The following is a 25,775-nucleotide window of genomic DNA, read 5'->3' on the forward strand; positions in this document are numbered from 1 at the left end:
TACTGCGCTGCACTATAAGCAGGTTGAACTCATCACCTGTGTATGTCTGCAATCATAGATTGAATACAATACTGGTCTTCTCAAAGATACTACTCTTACACACTAAAAACAACGGGTTATATTTTCCGTGGTCATTTTGAATTGACCACGTTTGGGGTTGTTTTGACCCTTCAAGGGGGTTGTACTGTTTTAATTTGACCACTTTCACGAGGTCATTTTAGCCATGACTAACGTGGTCAAAAACTTAGTGGTCATTTTGCCGATACCGTCGGCGCATTGATATCAGTTTCAATCTTCCGCTTTGAAAATCTCAATTCATAAATGAGTTTAAACATGAGCTGCAATTAATGTTTGTTGATTAATAAATAAAACTAATTTTTTTGACCGAAGTTACCCAATTTGTCAACTTTATAATGACTTGCATTTCGGAACTATTTGTCGGCTCACGTGGTCACATCAGCGCCATATTTGTTCTGATTGTGCAGCTCAGCGGATTGTCGTGTGTGCTTGTCTGCATGATGGAATATGAAAAGTTAGTTGAAAAGTGAGACTGCAAGGATGGATATAGACCCTTGTCCATGATGCACGCAAATTCATTCCAATTTCATGCTGTCGTGGCTGGTGTCTTGGCTGCAGTTGTTATAAGCTTATATCATGTAAGCTTATAATACGTGAACTGTCATAGGCGATGACTGACTGTGTGTGAGTGTGATACACAGATGCATTTTGCAGTTTGCTGTTTATGTAATGCTTTCTCTGTGCAGAAACACACTTATGTCCTGGTGGGACCAGCATGACCATAGGCCTACTAAAAAATCCAAACAACCCCTAAATGTGGTTATTGAGTAACCCTATAAAACAACCCTTTCAAATGGGTCATTTCATTTGACCCCGAAATGAGGTCATTAAGTAACCCAATAAGGCAACCCTTTTGAAGGGTCATTTCATTTGACCCCGAAATGTGGTAATATTTTGACCCCAATGGGGTTACTATTTGACCCAAATACGTAGTCATTGCAATGACCCGACCAATGGGGTCAAAATGACCCGTTAGTGGTATGGTGTTTAGTTGATAACTATGCTGGGGTCAAAAATAACCCCGTTTGGGTCATTTTTTGACCCCGTAGTTTTAAGTGTGTACAGGTGCAAGTGATCAGCATGATATGGTTCAATGTAGAGGTATTGCGTGAACGTACCAGTGCAGAGCAGTATATTCAAAAATTGTTTTCACATATTGCTATGGTAGTTAATGCAATTATTACATAACTTCACAGTGCATGGAAAAGATGGTGAATCCTGGAAACTTTGATTTCCCACACAATGATAGAAATGATGGAAAATATTGCTATCTTTGTGAGGGACAAGTTGCCTATCTGCCTCAGAAATCGGCATTTTTTTCACAATTTGTCACAGATTTCAATAATGCTTCAAAGCACTTCAGGCAAAAACAATGCTTTAATCAGGTAAAAACAAACCATGTTTGCATTGTTTCACACAATAATTCTGTAACATTATTAAAATGGGAACAACAACAAATAATGGTATCTAAATTCCTGCAAACACTTTGTCAACTGATGTGAATGTTTGAGAAAACACAACATTATAAATACAAACTATATAATTTTTGTCACTAAAAAGAATAATTGGTTTTTGATTTGAAGTACAAAGTAACCTTGTAAAACAAACCCCTTCACAAATGTGCAATGCCTTGTCTGAAGTTGCTACTTATAAAGAGAGCAGCATGGCCGAGTGTTTTAAGGTCTTTGACTCTAGTGCAAGAGGTCTGCAGTTCAATTCCAGGTGGAGACAAAAAGGTATAAAAATTAAATATCCACTCTCTCCATTACTGCCTTTGAATTGTAGGGCATATAGAGTAAAAGACAAATACCTCAAAGCCAGTTCTGATCTGGGTAATGCCTGGCTATCTGTTCACCCTACCCTGGCAGCATATAAGAAGCAGAAACATCAATTTGATTTCAACAGTAATCAAACCTGTGTCAAGAACAAACCTTCAGTGCAATTCAGAGTTAGCTTCTGTATTCAGAGAAATGACAGCATCCATTCCTGTCAATGGGCATTGCATGCTGCATGGGGATAATTTCCTTTCACTTTGTACTAAACCACAATGATGGGATATTCCAGTTGAAATCCATAAACCCCTATGAAGATATGACCTTCATCTCCCACACTGGCATTGTGAATTCAAATGGGGTTACCTGAATGTGTGACTCTATTTGAAAATCTACACCACCTGTGTGGAAGATTAAGGTCATGTCTTCCATAAGGTTAGGGTGTATGGATTTCAACTGGAATAGCCCAAAAGATACATCTTATCTTAAATTCTATAAAAACATTGTCATGATTCTTATATAATATCATAATATCAATTATACTCAAATAAAAATCTGAACAGCAATTAGCAAAAAAAAAAAAGCAAATACACAAAACAATAATAATATTAATAATTATACCCGATAAAATTCTGTTTCTTAATATCTTTAACTGTACATGTCTTTTATATACACAAGGTGGCAGTGCACCCAATCGGCATAGCCGTGTTCATATAAACTCAAAAATACATTATATCCTTGATGAAAACACAAAATATCAACCCTGTGTTATTTATTTTACACATGAAAAAAAGAACATCATCACATTTTGAATGTACCTGTTGACTTGACGGAACTTAACAAGTTATAGAAAAAACACATTAATTTCAGAGAAATAATTGATTGACCCAATACAAGTTTGTTTCTTCAATATCAACCTCTTTTCAAAATGTATTGATGTTCATTTTTGTTTTGTCATTTCTTAAATTAAAATATGTCAGAGTGTTTCACATTCCGACAAGACGATGCATTTGATAAGCTGGAGGATGAGCGAGATCTCGAATGGGGTGACTCTGTGCCATCTGATCTAGGTGGGGGTAGTGTAGTCAGTGGTAGCTGTGTCACTGAGGTGGGTGTTGGTGGTGGCGATGATGAAACCTCCACTGAATTGCAGTCTAGGGAACTGGCCATGCTTCCTGTTTAAAATTAAAATGATTAAATATTAAAACAAAACCTTATAAATTGTCAGTTCCTCTGAAGGCATTAAGTGCTCCAATATAAGATTTCATAAGAAATAAGATTTCATAAAGTCATTTCATGGTTGGGTCAAGTCACTATATTTAGAGTTGAGGGAAGAATTACCGAGTTACTGTATTATATGAACTATAGGGGAATATTTGAAGTTGAGTTGTTTCAATTGTGAAGAGTTAAGTCACAATTTATGACTATAATGTTCCAATCAAAGCAAATGTTAATTTTTAGTTTTGCCAAACTTTCTTTAAAACATAATTCCAAGTCCAATAAGCAACACGCCACTAAGTCTTATCTAATTAAGTGTTACACATCTGCGCATCACCAGGTTTGGAGATCACAGCCCCATTTGGGTTTGTGACCCACTGGTTGGCAATGCCTGCTCTAAAAGATGACATTTTGCATCAACCAGGGTTGCAACCTGTCCTGTGCACTAAGAGAGTACACAGGTATACAAAATCACAAGTGATGTGCCTACCACTTGTGCAGGAAACAAACAAGCAGTAAATAGTTTGCAATCCCTTTTGATAGTGTTGTGTCAATAAAAGCATTCATTTAGGCATAGGCACCTAATTAAGCGTGATACACAAATGTACACATCACATACAGCAAATTCTGCTAAGGATTGAATCTGCACCACAAGTACATATCTATCTCCCCCACACCAAAATGATCCAGAAGAATCTATACAAGCTTACCTTCCCTACTTGTTGGGTGCTCATTGGGATGCCTCCTCATGGCTTTATTTATATCTGCTTTATGATGCCTATGTGGACACTTAGGCCTTTTACTTCTTGTTCTCCCCGACTCACTCCCTGAAAAAGCGCCCTCATGTCCAGAGTGGCTGCTATGATAACTACGTATACTCCCAGTGCCCTGTAAATGTTCTGAGGAGGAGCCGCTGTGGAGCGGCCCTTCTCTGCTTCGGGCAGGTTCAACACCACTTTGAGTGGTCTCTGAACTGGTTCTGGGTAGCATGGGTACAGTCTTTACCTCTCCACTGACCGGGTACGGTCCATGACCATTTGAAACTATTGACTGATTGGACATAAGTGTTCGTTCATCAATTCCATTCTGAAAAGAAAATAATGGTGGAAATGGCAAATTATAATGAAAAATCTTCAATGAAATAAAAGCCCTCAAAATATCATTGTGTCTGCGTGCTCTGGGCATGACAAATTTAAGCATCTTTGTTGCAGCTTTGGTTTTACTGTAAAGCATGAAATGAATGTGCAAGAAAATTTCATACATCCTTTCACCTACCAAGTTTGATGCTGATCGGTGATTGTGTTTAAGCTGCAGAGTGGATTAAGGACAATGTAGGCGAAATAGGCAAATGAGCTCATTAATATTCATAAATATGCAAATAACATGACACAAAAGTATACAGCACATGAGGCGGGCAAAATGACATGCCACAAAAATGATGGTGCTATTCATGTCACAACAATTTGTGACAGGATAAAATTGTATGGAAATAACAAATGTGATGCGATCAAGCAAAATCAGACCGAACTTGGAAATATTAGATTTTCAGTTTCTTTTAGGATAGTAAAAAGCATTTACAAAGCTGGATTTTGCAGAAAACTCCATTGAAATTGAACAACCAGTTCCAAAGATATTAGCAATTAAAGAGTTTCCAAAACAACAGGAAACAAAAGAAAATATTTTCTTTGTTTGGTTATATCTCAAAATCATTATTTCTGAGTTCCAACTGATTTTGCTTGATCGCATCACAAATAAGCTTCACTATGGTCACAAATGTAACTTGTAGTGGATGTAAGTCTAGACAGTGAGGACATTTGACTTTCTGATGATCCCATTCCATGCTATGTGCATCTTCAGGAGTCCACAGATGCAATAATTAGACAATTCTTGGCTAACAAGGAATACTCAGCATGTTTGTAGCTCCGCGATAAACACACAACTTATAATGCATAGCCTACTTGTTTAGTATGCTACATGGACGCAACAGCTATTTTTGAGCTTAGCCAAGAATTACCTAATTTACCTATAATTAGGTGTACATGTGACACAATCTGATCTAACCAGGCCAAGGGAGGCAAGTTTGGATGTCATCATCAACAAACTGTGCAGTAACAACTCTGATACATGTGCTAAGACACTTACCTGAGACAATGGATACATTGGCTGGGGGTCAATGACTGTAGCAGTCTCACCAAATGGTAGATGACCAATACCCTGAGTATATACATGACTAGGTGCATGATGTGGACCTCCATTCATATTACCATTGACATGCTGATACTTGTAGTGCGGCGTTGAACCATTTGTGTTCACATAGCGATAGGAACCATCATAGTATGGTGCATGACGCCAGTCACATTCCATTCGTGTGATGCGCTCATTATTGACCTGTTTGGCTCTCCAGATGCACATCACACCAAACATGATCAGCACCAGCATCATAGCACCTAGAACTACACCTAGGGTGATGTACAAGATGTCCTGACCCTGGGTATTCTGGGCGCTGTCAGCATCATCTGGGGAGTCTGGGAGTTCGGGCATGCCATGGGTGTCCTTGCCTGGTCCAGAGCCTGAAGATGGGATCACTGGGTTGGGGAAAATGGTGATTGGTTGCTCTTGCGCTGGTGGAAGAAACAGCAGAAAACATATCAGAAGTCAGTGATAGCTGTACGTGTCATTGACGTAAGTGTCCATGACCCGAGTTAAAACATGTTCTGTAAACCCTAACTTGTGTGAATGAGGTGTCATTTTCCTCTGGATATTACTGTGATACCAAAACCCAAATTTCTGACATGATAGTCTCATAAGTGTTTCAATGAGTACACCAATGGTTATCACAGTACCAGTGCAGTCGATCCCTTTGTGAGTGGTTAAGCTTTTGTCAGATGTGTCAGGACTGAGAAGGACTAACTTATTATGAATTCCCATTGAGAAAGCCTATCTACTTATAATAGTCTAATAAACTGAACCATAATTTGGTTGTGTGTCTTTTAATCTGGTTCTCGTTGTTGTGTCATTTCACGGTAGTGCTTCGAGAGCTTACTTGTGGATTATATATCCCTATATTTATTTTGAATCAACTTACCTGGTGTAGGCACAATAACAACATTGCTAAAGCTACTGGTGCCACCTTCATTAAAACTTTGCATCTTTATGTCATAAGACACCTCCTCTTCCAGCTTTTCAATCCTGTATCTTGTTTCTTCTTTACCAACAACTGGGGTACGGATGTAGTCACGGTCATCGTCACTGTCAGTGTCACGGTGATAGATGTAATAGCCATCTATGGGTGTGTTGATTCTGTCTGGCGTATACTACAAGATGAAATAGATTGTAAAATACCTAGCTTAGAGTTTGATGTGGTTTACCTGTGCCAAAGGGCTATTAGGATTTACTCAAAATAAAAGATTTATGTGCATTGGCCTCATAATTACATAATTTGAGAGGCCTACCAATAACTAAATGATAACATGCTATTAATAAATGCACTACATTTTTTGCAGTTTTAACTTTGGATTATTTTTCTCAATTGATTTTGAAAACTTGCATACATTTAATAAAGCCTCTCAACTGTAACATGCTAGTGACTTGTCAAATTGCATATGTTGAAGTACAGATACTGGTTCATTTACAATGATTCATAGTTATCAGGATGCATATAGCATAATCATTGGATTTAATTTGTGTTACTGCCTTAGAGTGATGAATATTAAAAAACAAAACCCACATGCCATTACCCTTTGGCACTAGTTAGTTAACCATTTGCTATTCTAGGCCACATTTTACTTCAATTCATTTAGTCAAATATGATACATTTCTACCCAGGAACGAGAATTATTATATAATACAAAGCTTTTAGCTATACCACAAATTTTTAATACTGCACGGTTACACCGTGCAAGATATTTTGGTACTGAACGGGCGCGCACATTTTGTGTTGTCGCTCGCAACTCTTAGCGCATTATGCGGCATACCTCGCGCGCGGAGAGACCAAAGCAGGTGTAATTGACTGAGTCACAAAGTTTGTTGTTTTGTACCGCCGGCAAACATGATGAAAATGATTACACTAAACGACTGGATTCCAAATGGCACCAGCATGTTTAGTTTGATACTTTGGTACTCAAAACGCATAGAAAAAGCTTCATATTATATAATAATAATAATATTGGATGGCTTTATTTCGGGTTGTATGAGAATATACTTAAAACCCATACAATTTGGTAACAAAAACCTCTGAATTGAGGTTTAAAACTTGCTCATGCCTGTCTGTCTACGACATACTCCATGCATCCTTACCTCCCAAATTACTTCAATAGTAGACGAGCTGATTGCCTTACTGCTAATAATTCTAACCACGCCCTCCGGTGCTCTGATTGGTCTAACAGTTGGGGTCGATGCTTGCAAGAAGAAACGATGTGAAACGCTAGGTTCACTATTGCCAAAGCTATTGCCAGCTATCACACGAAACCTGTATGTTCCACGTGGTGTAAGATTCCGCACTTCGTATGATCTGTTTGATGGATCTACCGAGCCTGAAGCTACGAGCCACTCCAGGTCAGCGCGGATGTTAAGATACTCCACAGTAAATCTGGTAACAGGTATTGATCCGGAGTACACCCAGCGAACTTCAACTGAAGTTTCTGAGGTTTTGAAGATCTCCGGCTTGCCAGGTGCATCAGGGACTGTAAATGAAAGCCAACAAAAAACATTGATATTCATTCTTACATTTTCATGTGTATAAATTCAAACGTTTCCTTTCAATAATCATGCACAAAAATGCTGGGACACTTTGTTTATTTTGTACATCTTTGCTACCCCTAATCAAGGTGGTTGCACTTATAAAATAAAAATAATAAATAAATAAATAAATTTTGGATTTATAAAGCGTCTTTCTCCAGATCTTAGAGGACTCAAAGCGCTGTAATTTCGCTGCAATGGTGAATCATCACAATCAGGTCGCATCAACTAGCCAGTTGCTGCCGAGCGGCGCACACCTATCCGCATTTAGATTGTAACACCCACCAATTATCTGTGCAGCTCCCCAAGTTCCAGTGGGTGAAGGAAGTTTTTGATAACCAAACAACTAATCACCGATTTTTGCGATACAGGAGGAAACCGGAGATCCCGGAGAAAACCTGCGAGAGCGAGCATGGAATCGGGATAAACCAAGTGCACAGGAGTCCTTGGGCCGCGCCGGGGCTTGAACCCGGGACCTCAGTGGTACAAAGCGTGTCTGCTCCAACATTGTATCCAGGAGGAGGGAGGGAGGGAGACTAAGCAAGTACATAACATGAGTTATGAAACATAGCATGTATTTTCATCCTCATTTATAATTTACAGTTAATTGATCCTCAAAACATCAACTGTCCCAACAGTTTTGTTAATTGATGATAAAGTACTTAGCTTTGGGAATTATTTAGTAGGCAAGTCTACATAGAACAATTTAAGTGCCCGAATTAGAAACAAATTCTTTGAAAATGTTAGAGTATGATATTGTTCAGTACCAAAAGTAAGATATTACTTTTTAGACTGACATTTGTATCCTGTCAGTTTCTTTTTCATTTCTTTCTGACATACAGTATTGTTTGTATTAAACGCCCCCTCTAATGAATGCCCCTCCCCATTTTTTCAATGAAAAATTGACAAAAATGCAAAAATTTCTATGCAATATCGTGTGAGTAAGCTTAAAACAGGCATCAGTCATGTCAGTGTCGATCGCTAAATTACATACATGGACAAAACCTATTATGATTCAAACTTCCATCCAGTTCATTGCCTAATTATGGTAGAAGTAAATCATATTCTTGCTTAATATGCACGTTTACAGATCTATATAATTTCGTAGCATTCACCGTGATAATATTGTATTTGATACAAGGCGCCATCTTGGATTAAACGAACGGAAGTATTAGTATAGGCGTAAATTCCTCCTTTCTACAGGAGCACCTTTGGGAATTTAAACCTGATTTTGAAGTTTTTCTCACTGACAATTCACTTCCAATAAACGCCCCCCTTTTGGAAAAATGCAACACCCTGAGGTATTTATTATAAACAATACAGTAATCAATATTGTCCATTTACATACATGTGGAAGATCACAAAGGGGTAACTTCATTTTACCTGCTGGTTTCTGTGGTTCTTCAGTGTTCTCCACAGTCATGTTACCATCATCACTGGACAGCGGTTTACCAATAGTCTTACGAGCAGGAGGTAAAGCTGTTGGCGTCACTGTAAATTTCTCTACAAAAATTTAAGGAAAAATGAAACAATGTGGATAAGCAATCAGTCATAATATTTTTGATACAAGTTGGCATAAATCTTGCTCAGATAATAATCCAACAAGTCTTCTAATTGGAAAATATTATTGCTGGACCAAACAATTGAATCAAAACTTCACTCCACTATAATACCTATATCCCCAAAAATACAGTGATTATGACGGGTTATCACTATCACTATGACAAGATCACAGAAAATACACTCCTGAAATGCAAGCACATGTTTATTGTACAACAAGAACATTCTGCATTTCTATAATCTTGAATTCTATTACCCTCACGACCCATTATTAAATGTTTTTAGCTAAAAAACATCACATGAGAGCCCTTAATTCTGCAATAATGAGTCAAGCGCTGTAACACATTCTTTGCACAGCATTATGCTTGGTTAAGCATGCAATATTTCCATGATACACGCTGTTATGTATGCGTACACACTCCACATTGTAGTGAACAACTCAAAATATTTGGGAAAAAAAGTGATATTTCTCTGTATAATTGCACAATTTTGTGGTACTAGAATAGAAATAAAGGGTGCAGCATTATCTTTTACACCCAAATAATGTGTCCTCGGCTGTAAAAACATTTAAGGTTATACTAAACTTTGTAATGATCGATCCAGAATGAGACTGCATGTAGCCCCCTTTAAAATTATCTATTTCTGGAAATAAATATCGTAGAGAGAAAGCATAAACTCGTCTAAAAGCTGAAAGTGTACTGGTTATTATTATGCTTGAATTTTCCACTTGGCTCAAAAAGAAATGTACTTTTCAAACATTTCAATTTTTTTTCAATATCCGAGCATCAAGATTTTTGGGAACACGGCCATAATTTCTCAGTGGAAGTGGCGATTTTGTTGGGAACTACGACGCAAATTACAAACAAGTCAATAAAAGAATGTGCATATTCATTCTTGATATTGCTTGTCTCGATTTGTTTTAGTAAGCTTACATGTTTGCGAATTTGAAGTAAAATGGCCTCCACTTGTATGTCGTTTTGTAACCAGTAATAACAATTCCGTACGATTTCATAGACAAAATTCTGACCTACATTATTTCTATAAACCCTCTTCTATATGCAGGTGCTATTTAAATTTTTATTTCGATAGCAGAAAATTGAGATATTTGCTATTTTTCCGACTCGCTGCTGTCAAATTGTCTAGTTTCGCGATAATAAGATACAGCGAAATCAATTTTTTTTTAGAACCATTTCACCTCGTTTGCTCGTGCTTGAAGTACAAACTTCAAAATTGATATAGTGATTCTATATTTCAAGCTGCGTCATACTGTGTTTTTCTTACCTCTGATTGTCGCTGCTCAAGGCCAAAATTCGAAATTTTTTGGACAAAAGTGACACTCTCATTTTTTTTTAAACACGCTGTTTACGTATACGACGGGCTCTATTTGCCCGATAAAGTGGTGTTGCGAGTTTGGATTTTAAAATATTTAGGTATTTTCTAGCTTAAAATCTAGCGCCAATGAACCTGGTGCATGGGAGGGAAAATGTGGGGGGGGTAGTTAGGTAGCGAAAAAAAATGTGCACATTTTCATGCTTTGCGCTTGCAACAGGTTTAAGGTATGGGTATGGAAATTGGGGATCCAAAAAATTGGCATATAGGCCTAGGCCTATGCAAAGGGGATGGGGCACAGTTTTGGCAGGCCAAGGGGGAGGGGCCACAAAAATTTGGCAGTCCAGGGGGGTGCGGACAAGCGATTTTTTTCTTTTCTTGACGGGAGGCAAGCGATTTTTAGCGCGTCGCTTGGAAATTTTGGCTTATAATTAGTAGGCTAATACCGGTAGGCCTACTGATTGCACAGCCTTCGAGAAAGCAATTTTTGGCAAGCCGGGGCCGGGAGGGAATAAATTTTGGCATGTCGAAAGGGAGGAAGAATGACTTTACCTAGCACACATTAAAGGGGCATTTCGTGATCCACAACCTCATACAACCCCATAGGCCTCGTCCTTTCTCACAAGTTAAGATTTTTATACCACTCATCCCGCTCTGGCCACATGTTTAGGCATTTTCACGCAGATCAATTCGTTAAGCAATGGAAAATATTGCCAAATTTGAATTTCGTTTTAAAAGCCTACTCCCCATTAAAAAAAACCCACTAATTTTGGGGGATTAAAAAAAAGTTCTGTAAAATGAAACAAACGGCTGCCTCAATCCTAATTAGGGCCTATTCATTTAAGGCCAGGCCTTCATTTCTGAAAATAGCGGGAGCTCAGTTAGTCACTGTACTCAGGAGCTTGACAAGGAGCTCAATTATATAATATCAATATTAAACCATAGGAGCAGCTCAATAAATGCCATTGGTAAAATTATTAGGCCTACGATATTTTATTTGACTGTGATCCTATATACACTGTATATACCTTTAAAATTTCTAAAATTGGTGGAATTGAACAAGCTCTAAATTTCTCATCGTCCAGCATAACCAAGGGCAACTGGGGTGGGTGGGAAAGCCCCTAGCTATGGCCATACCCGTGAGTGGCGGAACCAGAATTTTTTCGCGGGGCATGGGGGGAAGTGAATTTGAGACGGGCACTTGAAATCATCATTTTGCACTAAATTGCCATAAAAAGTGGAAAATTACATAATTGTGGGGATTTTGCCTAAAAACTGGGTGGGAAAGAAAAAATATTGGTGGAAATACTGCCCCCCCTAAGCGGGCGCCACTGCATATCCATCCATGATGCTAGAATGACGGAAGTTCTGGCGCTATGGAAATTCAATTTCAATATCACGAGTTTTTAAGCTTTTTTATCAGGGATTTTACCAAGGGAAGGCGATAGGTGTAGGATTTTGCTGATATACCAGGCAACCCGAGAAAGGAACTGAGGTGTGGCTAAATAAGGGAGTGTTCATTATAAATATTTTCCATTATCATACTTTCGACGCCGAGAGCATAATTATTTGAAGCGTACATTGAAAGAGAAACGCACATGTCTCTGATTAGCTCGGGATTAGCTACTGCGCGCTGCGTGCTGGCCTGTTGTTGTCCCGGGTTGTTGTCGAGTGGAAATGGGAAATTTATGAATGAACTTCCGCAACTTTGCAACATCATCACGCAGCGGCGTAGCTGGGATTTTTGAGGGCCCAAATCCACCAAATTTCCCACTGGGGCGGGGGCCCAAATAGACAATTTTTGCCAGGCTTGTTGATAATAATCGTATATGATAGGCCTATTGAGCTGTAGGCCTATTGCATATCGTTTGGATTCCCCATCTCTCTGCCCCTCCTCTCACCCTCTCTCTTTTGCCTCTTCCCCCCCGCTCTTTCCCTCTTTTTTTCCTTGCACTAGGGGCGGGGCCCAAATAGGCAATTTTGCAATTGCCCCCCCCAGCAGCTACGCTACTGTCATCACGGTAGCCATACGCGGTAGTCTACAACTACAAGCAAGGTTTACAGACAAATATAGGCCTAGGTCTAGTAGGCCTATCAAAATGTTATATTTTTATATTTTCTGGTGGACTCATGGAGAATATCATGTCATGGAGGTCCCGCGCTGGGTTGGGGGGGTCTCAAGGCATTTTGGTATGCCTACCCATGCTTGATTCGGGAGGTTTTTAGCAGGCCCGACCATTTTTTTTTATAACACCTCGGGCGGGTCTCTTCAAAACATTTGTACCATGGGGACTGCAGTCACCCACATTTGGCCTAATTTGACGCTTTTTTAAGGGCACTTTTGCCAAAATGCGCCTAAAAGTTGGTCTTCGCTGTAAACCCACCCATCATAGTCGTTGAAAAGTGTAGGCCTACTCCAAAACTGTGGCACATCCACGAACCCGAGGGAGAGACCTCCATGGGTAAAAACACACCTCTAAGCGGGACCAGATTTATAATTTAAAATAGGCCTACATTTTGGAAGCCAGTCATCACGACAAAAGCGGGCCATGGTAGTGTTAATGGTATTAACACTTTGATTTTAGGCTTAAATGATGAGTGTAGGCCTATAAATTGCAAATTTGCACACACCCGGGGAACCTTCTCAAGTTGGTTTGGGTAAGGATGTGAGGCTGTGACTCCGAAAAAACTACGGTACGATTTTAAACCAAATTTGAATAAAACAGACCCAAAATTGTATCAACTTTTGGACTGAAAGTTTTCGCAAATTTTTACTTTTTCGAGAAAATCATTGAAAAATACCATTCTTAAACCTAATTTTCAAGACACTGAGGGTCAATAAAATCATGGCTAAAAATGCAACAGAGTCTAAACTAAATGGCTGAAAATGCACCCCAAATCTGCCGCACATCCCCACGACACCGTATTTCACCTTATAGATTTGGAAAATTGTCGCAATAAAATAGGCCCGAACTTATCCCAAATTATCCCCCGAAAAAAAATTTTTTGCAGGTGAGGTTGGAGTCTTATTATTTTTATTCTCAGAGAGGATAGGGGTTGATATTTTTAGCAGGGTACAGTTTGTCTTGTTTTTGTTTTGTTTTTTGACGTTGAAGTTCCAGATTCTTTTTTTCATATATTATTATTCATTTATTATTTATACCCTGTACGTGGGGAAAAAGACACACGACAGCTACAGAGAAGCCACGAAAAAACTCCTGTGAAGTGCATGAAAATGCCCGAAAATGTGCCAACCGAAACACCCGAACAGGAAGATAAAATAAAAAACAAAACCAAAAACCCAGGAAATTTCCGAAATAAGTTTCAAATTCTTTGTCCCCCACTAAAATATATTATGAACACTCCCTTATGAAGTCTGCCCTCTTCCGGCTATTCTGGTAGTAGGCGTTGACAATTACTTTCATATTTTTGAAGCATGTTTGAACCCGATTTGTTCTCTATTCACATTTTTAACGTTGCAAGTAACATTTCAAGACCTATATTTGTGACAGGTATTTAATTATCTTGCTAGAGATGTGCCTAAAGTTGAAATTCAATATTTCGGATCGCAAAGATCGAGAGATATAAAGTTGTTGAATATCAGTTTAACACCATGGATCATATGGGCGTCTTATATGAACGATTATGATAGCTAAGCAAAATGGCTGGGATACAGGTTGTATAAATACTACATGAATATTCATGACTATACAGATTCCATTCTTCTCTAATAATAAAGATGTCAATCACTCTCCTAGACGACAGTTGCTTGGCGCTTGTAAACAAATCGAATAATAGTGCTTGACAAGAGCTAAAAAATAGGCTAAAAACACATTTTCACACATTTTTTCCGGATTTTTTATTTCACATGATAAGTAGACATATTTTCTTACGTATAAGGTAATAATATATTTTTTCTGGAGGTAAAGCCCTTCAACACTTTGTTTAACCTTAAGTAATGGGTGAGCCGCACACTTTTACTGCCTCGGACACATTATTTGGGTGCAAAGGATACTGCACTACCCTTTATTTCTTAAATTTAGTAATAGCTCCCCAGCTCCAATTGGAGGCTGTCCTGAGTGTCACCTAGTAAGAAAAACATCACTAAATATGGAACAAACTTTTATGACAAAAAGTTTCGAGTATAAATACTTACCAAAAACAGCAAGGTAGACATCCGCTGTGACACTTCCTAGTCTGTTATTCACAGTACACTTATACCAGCCTTGATCTGTAGGACCCACATCAGATATTGTCAAGCTGAAAGTATCCACAGATATATCTGTCCTTGGACCTCCCACCACAGTACCACCCCCTGGGTCGGTCCATCTCACTGTAGGAGCGGGGTCTCCACTCCCAACACATGACATTACTACCTTTTCACCTTCTACAGCTGTAGTGTTAATAGGCGCTTTAATGATTTTTGGAAATCCTTCACGGAATTTTAAAATGGCGGGGGCATGATCCATGACGCGGTTAGTTCTCACGATACATTGATACACGCCCAATTCAGTTCTGGTAATATCAGTTACAAGAAGCTGGACACCACCGCGTTCGATTTGCACCATGTAATTGGGGTTGTCCTGAGGTATGGGTTGGGCATTATGTAGCCAGGTAATGTCTGATTCAGTGGCACCTATCACACCACACTTAAACTCTGCAGCACCACCAGTTCCTACAGAGACTGTCTTTGGAGGCTTAGTGATTAGTGGTATTTCTGAAGAAAAAAAAACATAGATGTATACTTTGTGTAAGAGTTTTTTAAACTTTGTAAAAAAAAAAAAACTTGATGTGCCAAATTTTGAAATACCACCAGAACAGCTTTGCTCCATGGCACACAACATATTACTGGGACACAGCCTTTTTCCTGTACTTATCCAGGGGTGTCACAAATACTCCCATTCTCATTATGCAGTAAAAGTAGACAAATTTCCACTGCTTTTTTTTTTTTCAAACTTGACACTGTGAGTATAGAAATTACATCCACTTAACTTTTCGAAATGTGACCTTCAACAAGTTATACTGTAAAAGTTGGTGGTAAATATGATGAAAATCAATATGATTCCGATATTTATCCATCTTTACTAACCGCATTTTCCTTGATTATAAAAGTTTCAAATAGCATTTCTCATGTTGGTAATACCCCTCTTCATCCAGAGTATTTTCAACTTTAGAGAATGTTTACTTGCTTGACTCACCTATAACTTGCAATGTAACTTCTTTAACAACAGGACTGCCTACTGCATTCTCAGCTATGCATTCATACACACCGCATCTTGTAATGTAACATCGCAGTATCTTCAGCATACCACTGCGTTGTGTTGCAGACTCTGGGAGCTCCTCACTGCCTTGCTTCTGCCACCTGACGCCTGGGTATGGGATACCATGTGGGACACATTCTAATATTGCTTGAGTGCCAGCTGTCACAGATGCCCCTGATGCAATGGCTATGCTTGCTGCTTCATCTTGAGCTGATTAGAAAATAGAAAACACAACACATTTGGTTTGGTTTTGAGGTTCAAGTTAACGCTGGATAGATAAAAATGATAACTTTTTTTCTTCATTAATTATTGATAAAGATGTTATACTGTAAATATTTTATTAGTACCACTCTAAAAATAAACAGTCCCTCCCTATTTAATGTTGAAAGCACAACCAAAAAATGTTTTTTAGTAGGGTGTAAACATGCAACCTTCCCTTGTAGCGTATTTGCAATTAGGATAAACAGTGCACATGACTTAAGTTGTAGTATTTCCCCTCCTCTCCATTCATGGTTGTGTCCCTCTGGTTGACCTATACTTCACACAATTATTAGTTTAAAAGCTTTCTATTCAGAGGAAACAACTGTTCATCCTATGACCAAACATTGTGGCTGCAACCTTGGTAAACCTGGGAATGCCCCTGGTTCATTGCACATGGAGACTTCATGCTCACGAGCAACTTGTGGTACTGCTCCATTGCAATCAACTTCAGATCTTAAGACACATTGTGTTTAATTTTGCCTTTTAAGCCACTAGTTGATGTGAAATTTCCTCAGTCCCAAGATAAAGACCTGTGAACCATTGTTGGTTAGTTTTGCTTAATCTCTTTGGACTCTCTCCTAATAGTTAACTACTTTGTTACTAGGAAAGTGCGATTGTTTCTTCTTCAGCCAGCAACATATATACATCTACATCAATATATATCAGAGTTTAAGTGTGGTGTGGTAGGTGACACAAAGTATAAGGCCGTGTGTCCTGAACTCGCCACCCTTAGCGTTACATGACAAATATTATGAATTTTTACACCAACCGGGTTTGTAATTAGATTATCTCGACAATCATCAACCCTAAACTAGCAAAAGTATTAATTTTTGGAAAGCTGAAGGCATCAGCAATTCCAATATATACATTTGAACTCATTATACAGGGTGACCTGCAAGTTATACAGGGTGGAATAAAAAAGATTTTGATAAAAAATGGGCCACTCAATGCATTGCTTATTACCAACTTACAGTAATAAACTGAAGTAAACAACATTCATTTGGTTAGAGGAAATGGAGAGCCAACTGACTTCGGAAGAAACCAAAATCACAGCTGTTTGATAATCTCGGAATATAGAGTGTCCCAAAGTATGTTAGATTTTTTTACAATTCAACATCTTTTGAACCTAAACATTTTCCCTTAACACATACAGAAAAAATATGTCCATATTTAGATTCCTCATCAAATTCCCCTTCAGAAAATCTATACTTCGACTATGATAGGATAAGTAATTAAAATTTTACAGTAACTTTCAGATTTTGAAGACATCTGCATTACTTACTACAGTGTTTAATATGACAACCGGTAGTTTTGTATGGAAAAGTTTGTATTTTCTACACTAAACCAATCATAAATGATTAAAAACAATTAGTAGAATTGTTTAGCTGTATGGCTGTGAGTCGTTTAGATGCTAAATAGAGTCCAAATCCAATTTACAGCCTTTACAGAAGCAGATTACGCACTAAAAATACCATTCCCATAGAGTTTGTGTGTACCACATCCCCACCACCACATCCCCCACCACCGCCACCCTGCCCATTCTGAATTCTATGAAGCACAGTGGCAGTATTAAAAAAGTTCAAGTATTTCTTTTTACAGGGTTGAAAGTGCATTTTATTTAGCAATAAAATGAGACCACAAGCATGACAATAATTTCTTGCTTGACAGAGATATCATCATTTGTTTTGAGTCGACTTTGGCGAAATGTAACGTCGCCACCTTTTTTTGGTGGCGAGCTCAAGACACGCGACCATAAGCGAGTCTGTATCCTGAACTTTGATGTCATTTTTGACAATTCTAACAAACCCACTTACCATCTGCCTCTAAAAGTTGTAAAGTTGTTGCATTAAGCTGTTCTCTACTTCTTGATGTGACTGGATTTATTGCTTTACAACCATAGATTCCTATATCAGCAGCATTTGTGTCCAAGATATGTAGGCTTCCAGATGGCATTATTCTGTAACGATCTGTAACAAGAAAATAAAATAATACATTGACTGCGTTAATGTCATTCACACTGCTTGCCGTCTTGTTTTTCAGATCATTACCACATTTCTAAAGGCTGACAATTAATATTCCAGTATCAAAAAGATTGACTTAAGTTAACAAGACAACTTTGCCTTAACATTATGATATAAATAGTCTTAATTTTTATTTTGTGTCATGTCCTGATGCATGGTTTGTATTTAGTCTAAACTGTTTTCAGTCTCTCTATAGTTTAATCTTCTCCAGTTGAAAAATGCGTGGAAAGCTACACTGTTCTGAATCATCATTATGTGCCTAATGGTTCAACAATCTCTGTAAAGTATTATATAAGTTTGTACACCCAAATAGTCAAAGGTTACACTCAGAATGTAAAACATTTTAGGGTTTAAGAACTATGCCTTAGGAGTTGAGGCTGTTTGAGATGCTATTGTCAGCATGATTGCATACATTCCAATGGTGACCCAGGTGTTATAAGGTAACATTAGTCATTTTGTCATCACCTAAAAAATATCATTTTGCTGCTTATGGAGATCAAAGGTCATCCTAAGTTTTTTCCCCTCAATAGTACAGGCTGCTGGGGTTTTCAAAATGCATTGACAAGGTTTATTTTACAGTTTAAAGTAGAACCTAGACAATCATGTATTATGACGACTGCTTCATAAATAGTTCTGTGGAGGACGAAGTCAAGTCAACTTCCTTTAGTTGGAGGACAGTGTAACATTTTGGGAGACAAATTTAAAGTAAAGAATGCTCATCATAACATGTAGCAAGATATTAAAGACAATGTCAAGGAGTGACTGAAGACATAATATTATAACCTATCAGTAAGGTTACACCATATTGGATTAGTTGCTATGCTTCCAGATCAAAATAGTGAGAGTGTTTACTTCCCAGGCATGACAAATTTTACACGTTCATGCGTAACCTTGCGTTCAAGTATACGCTACTGGACTGTGAATTAATCACCGATTAACAACGGTACAAAGGTGCTCCTGTACAAAGGTATATAGGAAGAGTTGATATTTGTGCCTGTTACTATTCCAACTTTTACAAGTTGCGTAAAATAAACTTTGAAATAAACTAAGTTTGGCTGTCACCAAAAAGGCATAAACTGAGAAGTGATGCATTACATTGCAAATACTTACCATTTTCTACAATTAAATTTCCATTGAAATAATATTCCATCTGAGCTGGAGGTAAACTGTGGGGTCTTTGGCAATCTATGGCAGTAATTTCTCCTGATATACTATAGGTCCTATCTGGCAATGTTTTTGGAAAATGTTTAATATCTGTTGGAGAACAAAAGACATAAAATTAGAGAGTAGTAACTACAAAATACAGTTTGGAAACGAGTTATGTCACACAAATTAATATATGTCATAATGATTCCATTTTTATGGAGAGAGTACACATACTCTGCTAGAACCGAGATTGAAGTTTCCTCAACAACAAATACCAAACCTGGACAGTAAAGCATTATGGGCCAACCTGGTACTTTTTTGCCCAACTGCCAAGTCATGCACCAAACGTACCAACGCTATCTAGAGTTCTCGACACTGACATATTGAACAGACTATCATTCAGCTTTGTTGCCTACCTTAAGATGTGCAACAGACTATAGACACCAAAAGATTACAGTATCATTTTAGCCTCATCACTAGCTAGCTAGCCACTGCTAGTTCAGTGTACTTTCCAGCCTATACCCAGGCCTATACAAATAGAGATAATTCAATTTGGTGGTGGTAATTATCTGGGTTGAACCAGAGATGGGAATCACACTGCTTTCTCTACCCAAATGTCAGGCTGGATTCTGTCGGCATCCACTGGATACTTTTTGAAGACTGTATCAAACGGCCGTTTTGTGGACCACATCAAAGGAGATAGTTTTGATTGCGAGGAGGTCGACCATGATCCAGTCTTGAGCCCGGGTTTACGGTGTTAATATCTTATCTATATATTGCACTTTGATAATGTTATGCCCTTTCTAAATTTCATTTGTACTGTTAAAAGTATCAACATGTTTATATGGTGACCTGATCAAGTTAAATGGGGACAATAATGATGTCTTCAAGTTGTTGCAACTCCCATGCACACTTTCAAATCACAAAAAACACTCAAATCACTTGTGACAAAGATGAGAGGATTTGTTGCACACATATGGGCATGGGTAACGCTTTAGTATTAAATATTGTATAATATTCAGTGTTTTGGAAAGCTTATGGGTTGGAAGTGTTTGTGCATTTAGAGGATGGACGGAGTAAACATTCTTCTCACAGACAGTTCCAACTCATTGATAACGCGGGCAATCGTTCACAATTGTGACACTTATAACTCTGCATTTTTAAACGTCACTTTCCACAATGCCATTGTTTTTCATTTGCATAAATCTAGGCAAATTTATCTTAATTTTCCCAATTCAACAGCCTTACTTTTAAACATATTCAGCCTTTTTTTTTAACTTTCAGTTTCAGTTTAACATTTTTGTAATGCATTATTCAACATAGAGGCTTCACAGATTACTAAGTGGAAGTTCCAATTTGACTACAGAATGTTTTCTACTTATTACAGATCTAATAATTTGTAGTTGAGGCTGTAAGATTTGGGAGGATGGTTTGATTATATCCCCCAAATCTCAAGTCCAGGTTTCAAAGATTATGTATTGCACAAATTTGAGCAACGTCAGCAAGTAGGAAAATGATTAAATACATAAGACATTAAGAGGATGGTCTCATTTATCACATCCAAACATTAACTAAATTCAATGTAAACATGTTGCAATTAGAAAAGATATCTAATATTGCCATACACAATATTGCCCATTGGTCTGGTTATTGTTCCTGATCTCATTCCCAATAGCATAGTTCATATGCTACATTCAACAATCATTGCTAAAAATTTGACCTCTAAGTTGTGGAGTATGAGTTTTTGTACCCAGTACTTTCACAAGTCATTCTTTGATTAGACAAGTGTATCAAGGGGTTATAGACACATGCCCTGATAGATGAGTTTGTGTGATATCCCAGTCGCTATGAACCACAATGGCCTCATCCCAATGGCAAAGTTTAATAACCTCAATCAAACAATCATAGTGCAAAATTTGACCTCAAGTTGCAGATTATGAGTTTTTGTACCCAAATTTTCATAGGTCATTCAATAAATGTACAAATGTACATGGGTTAAATAACTGTGCCCTGCTAGATGAGCATGTTGTGGATCCTAGTGGTGTACTTTCCACAGGTTTCATTTCTTGTGTGTGTGTGTACACCTATTAACATTTGGCACATCATATTATTAGTATTTTAATGTCATCGAAACTGATGTGCCAACAGCTGAGATCAGAAAGGAACGTGGAACATTAATGAGTTAACCATCACGCCTGTGGTTATCATATATGATAACATGTCAGGGGGCCACTTAGCACGTTTCTTTTGATACAAATCATGTTTGCTTTTTCATCTACATTTGTGACTGTGCTCTTTATATCCATATCGAGTGGCATCTTACTGGATTAGATGCATTTGAACTCAAAGTGACAGCTAACTATTTACAATATTGGTAATTGAAATTTACAGCTGTTTTATATGTAGTCTGTGTCAAACACATCTTTGAATCAAACTCGCCACATCTTTTTGCGGTAAGCGTTAAGAGTTGAAGAACATTCATATTGCCCAATCACATTCATTGTGCTTCGCAAAAATATCAGTGATTACGGACACACCTGAAACCATTTGCCATCATTATATAATTTGAACTCCAATCAGGCATCTAGTACTGGCAGGCCTAAATCTGGTGTTAACCTTCAATGGCAGCCTAGTCAGCTTCTTGTGTTTAATTGTAAATTCTAAGGTTTGTTAGCCTAATTACCCTGTTGAGACCAGTAGCCTACACAATATGTGATACTCACATGCTACTTGTAAATGTGCTTCCCTGCTTACAATAGCCCCTGCACTATTGCTTGCTATACACTGGTAATCTCCTTGATGCAGATCATCTTCAAAGCCATCAATAACAAGGTTCCTCTCCGCACTGACATGCCCAACTCCTCACTTTCCACTATTTCTTGCCCGTTGAACACCCACCTAATGTCGGCATCCTTGGGGTCTGCTTTGCACTTTATTTTTACCCGGCTGTTACGTTTGACGGCCTCCGTTGATGGTTCCTTGCGGAATATCGGAGGCGAGTCTGAAATGGCAGCAAAAGATTAGAATTTTTATGTTAAAATTACGACCTGAAATGATCTAAATTCAATCATCTGAAAATACACTGAAAAAATCTTTTTCACAGTAAATATTCAATGTAGCATCAATGCAGTGTTAAGTATGATGTATACTATCTCCACTGAGGCTGTATCAAATTAGAGACAGATTTAAAAAACTAGATGCAAAGAAAATTTTCTTTTGAATTTTGTTCCAATTCTTTGCTTACCCAAACACAAAAATGTATGTAAAACTTAATGAACACGTTTTGATTATGGTGGGCGCACACCACTAAATAACCTTCCCATTGAAACATGTGTAAAAATACAGGTTTTCTTTGCTCATTTTGAGGCCTTTTGGGCTCGTTTAAAAACAAATTATGATGACCAGTCGATTGCAAATCGATGAAAGTTTAACATATGTTTCAATGTATGGGGGTCCTCCCACCTCGTTTTCCTGCTACGAGGCCGCTGAACAGCGCCCTCACTGTTTTGACATGCTCTCAAGACTGCAAACCTGATTCTGCCATTTTTTAATTCGCTGACCTATTTTCTCAATAATTATAAAAATGCGACTTTTTTGGCAACTCAAATTTATGTATAGGCTTTACACTTTTATTTAAGCTATAATTCGCCACTCTTTCTGATTAATAAGTCTAAAGACCAGCCCAAAATACCTCAAAAAGTTTCTGTTTTTTACCGGAACTCATTAGGGTTATACAAATGGCGCATTGATTTAGTGGTGTGCCCCCTGGTCAAAACATTTTAATAATGTCGGGTTATATATAAGTCATGAAAATATTTCGAAATTGTTTTATAATGTAAAAACACTACAACAATTTCATAAGAATGTTATCAAAATGTTAATGCAAAATATAATTTGGCAAAGAAGTTTGCATAAACTTTTGTCACCCTTTAATAACATTATGCTATGTTGTTTTGTATAGAGTGTTCTTTTCTGAATGTTATTTAAAATGTTTTATACCATTACTCGACATATAAATATTTTCTGTAAAACATTTGTGTTTGCTGGGTAGCTTTGCGATATCACAGTGCTGTACACTTCTGATTGGCTGTAGAGAAATCAAAGTCAGGTTATCAGTAACCTTCCAAATGCATGACCTATCATGCTGTATGGCCTATTGGAACACCTTCTTGCCATAGTGATACATTGTGTAAAATGGAGTATGCAACAGCCTTTATGTAATGTTTAGTTTAAACTGCCTCATGTACAAGTTATTATCAAATTCAAGAAGTGTTGGTTAAAAGGAATACAGATTTGGCATGACGGAAACGGTCTGAAAAAAGGCAAATTTTGATTTGAAGAGGTTGCCCATATCTATATTGAAATAATTGCAGAATTATTTCTTTAAAATGATTCAAATGCTCCAATAATTTAATCAATATCTAATGCTTCCAGATAATTCAGTTTTACTGAGTACATGTATAGTGTCATTTTGCACAACAAAACCGATACATGTTCAGAATAGCCTTCATATTGACTCTTTTCCATAGGTTGTCGACTTTCGATCAAGCACCTTTCGAGCTCCTGTGAGCACAGTTGTTGTATTATATACAAGATTATTAACAAGCTGTTCATCTTATTTCCACGTCAAGATGCATCCATTGCTCAAAATAAGGACGTAATTACGAATTACCCATATACGTGATTCAGTCCAAATCTAGCAAACGTCACTAACATTTGTGTGTCTGTTAAACCCTTCGATGTTTTCTTCTCATATGAAACACATTTTATTTTGTTTTGAAGTCCCAAAGCATGTCAGGGAGCTCAAATAGAAACAAAATATTTATCCTGAGTAAGCAGTTGGACAACATTTTTATGCAGATACTTACTAAACTTTGGTTTTAGATTAACAGTTTCCGACATACCAAATCTGTAATTGCTTTAACCAGCATATCTAAACAACCAACAAAACAAATTTTCATCAAATAACTTTCATTTTGTAGCCTAGATTTAGGATAATAAGTATGGGTAATTTCAAATCCTGACCCGTAAGATAACAGAGATATGATGAAGGAGGTAGAACTTTTTGAATGACCCTCATATTATGCTAGTAAAATTTCTTCCTCTCTAGCACTTCTGTTATGGACCCTACTTTTCATTACAGGGTCAGAATCTTGTTTAGCAGTTTGAGAATGCGAGAATCAATCTTGAATCTTGCAGAATAAATTTGCAGGAATGTACAAAAGGGTGCGAGCAAATCTGTTATCTGTTTACATGAATTTTTACGAGAATTGTTCCTCGGATTCTCACCAAAATTCTGACCCTGCATAATGTAATATACACTTTCATTTCGCATTATTTGTATATACCTACCTGCTAATGTATGTTGTAGCAGACTCAAAATGGCCGACAAGGCCACATAGATAAATAAGTTTGGTTGTATCTCCATGGTGACATGAGAGGTAGATTGGTTCAATGGGTCTTCTCTGATATTGGGACATCAACATGCAACCTGTAAAGTGACAACAAAGACAGAACAAATAATTACTCAATATGAGTGATTGCCATGCATCACTTGATGCCACACTTGTGATTATTACGATTGCAGAGCTCAAAATAATACAAAATACATTTCTATCTATCAGACCTTACAGTGAGGTATGCTATTTAGGCATATAGGGCCCTAATGGTGATTCAGAACAGTCCTGAAAGAACAGTCTCACTTTACCAACACATTAATCAACCTCAGCAGAATGAACCATTGAGGATCAGAATGGATTGGCCTACTTTTTGTTTTGAATGAATTCACTTCTGAATGATGATGACTAGGAAAATAAATTAATTAGGAAAATCTGTTGGTAGGCAAATTAATGATTGGTCAGTGACAAGCAACATCACTCAGGAGTTTAAATGTGTTCAACTCGCAAGCAATGAGTATGGATTCATCGGCTCAATGCTCTGAAAGCGGAAGTAAACACAAGAGCATGTGTGTGATTTACTTTTCTGCAAGTGATCATTACATGAATGATTCAGTCTACTGTATCTTCTGTTCTTATCTACAACATGTACACGTCTTTGAGGTTCCGTGCAATTTAGATGATATTCCACAACCATACTCAAATCTGTTTTCTACCCATCTACATGTTATAATGAAATCACATTTTGCACTACACTTGACCCCTGTCACCCTTCATGAGGTCAACATGTTCAACTTGAAACATGTTTTGACAAAGAACACATTTTTGGTGTTTGCTTTTCCCTGAATGATGCTTACCATAATTGCTGTAATATAATGGCATTTTTACATGGAAGCCAATGATTTATACCAGCGTACAAAACCCCTGTGATTTATGCTCAAAAAGTGCTCCTTTTTTCACCAAATTATGACACATTTGGGAATCATTTCAGGCAAA

At 37.7% G+C, this 25,775-nt stretch overlaps 1 protein-coding gene across 1 annotated transcript; it reads right to left on the reverse strand.

Moving 5' to 3' along the window:
- Nucleotides 1–1,144: 1,144 nt before the first annotated feature.
- LOC140170025 (cell adhesion molecule-related/down-regulated by oncogenes-like) lies at nt 1,145–22,233 on the reverse strand. Its single transcript, XM_072193339.1, has 11 exons — nt 22,107–22,233; nt 19,348–19,491; nt 18,031–18,183; nt 15,893–16,165; nt 14,851–15,411; nt 9,189–9,308; nt 7,365–7,750; nt 6,154–6,382; nt 5,211–5,689; nt 3,779–4,154; nt 1,145–3,025 (listed from the first exon to the last, which is right to left on the reverse strand). Exons 2-11 carry the CDS (start codon nt 19,385–19,387, stop codon nt 2,817–2,819), a joined length of 2,826 nt encoding a protein of 941 aa, XP_072049440.1. The 5' UTR covers nt 19,388–19,491; nt 22,107–22,233; the 3' UTR covers nt 1,145–2,816.
- Nucleotides 22,234–25,775: the final 3,542 nt, after the last annotated feature.

This window comes from Amphiura filiformis, chromosome 14 (genome assembly GCF_039555335.1).
Source record: "Amphiura filiformis chromosome 14, Afil_fr2py, whole genome shotgun sequence".
In the NCBI taxonomy this organism is placed as follows: domain Eukaryota; kingdom Metazoa; phylum Echinodermata; class Ophiuroidea; order Amphilepidida; family Amphiuridae; genus Amphiura; species Amphiura filiformis.

Coding starts and splice junctions, on each gene's coding strand:
- LOC140170025 (XM_072193339.1), bottom strand. CDS start 19,387: ATGGAATATTATTTCAATGGAAATTTAATTGTAGAAAATG. Junction 9,309..14,850: donor TGTCTACCTTGCTGTTTTTG/GTAAGTATTTAT, acceptor AAATTTTTGTAG/AGAAATTTACAGTGACGCCA. Junction 4,155..5,210: donor CAATGTATCCATTGTCTCAG/GTAAGTGTCTTA, acceptor TTTTCTTTTCAG/AATGGAATTGATGAACGAAC.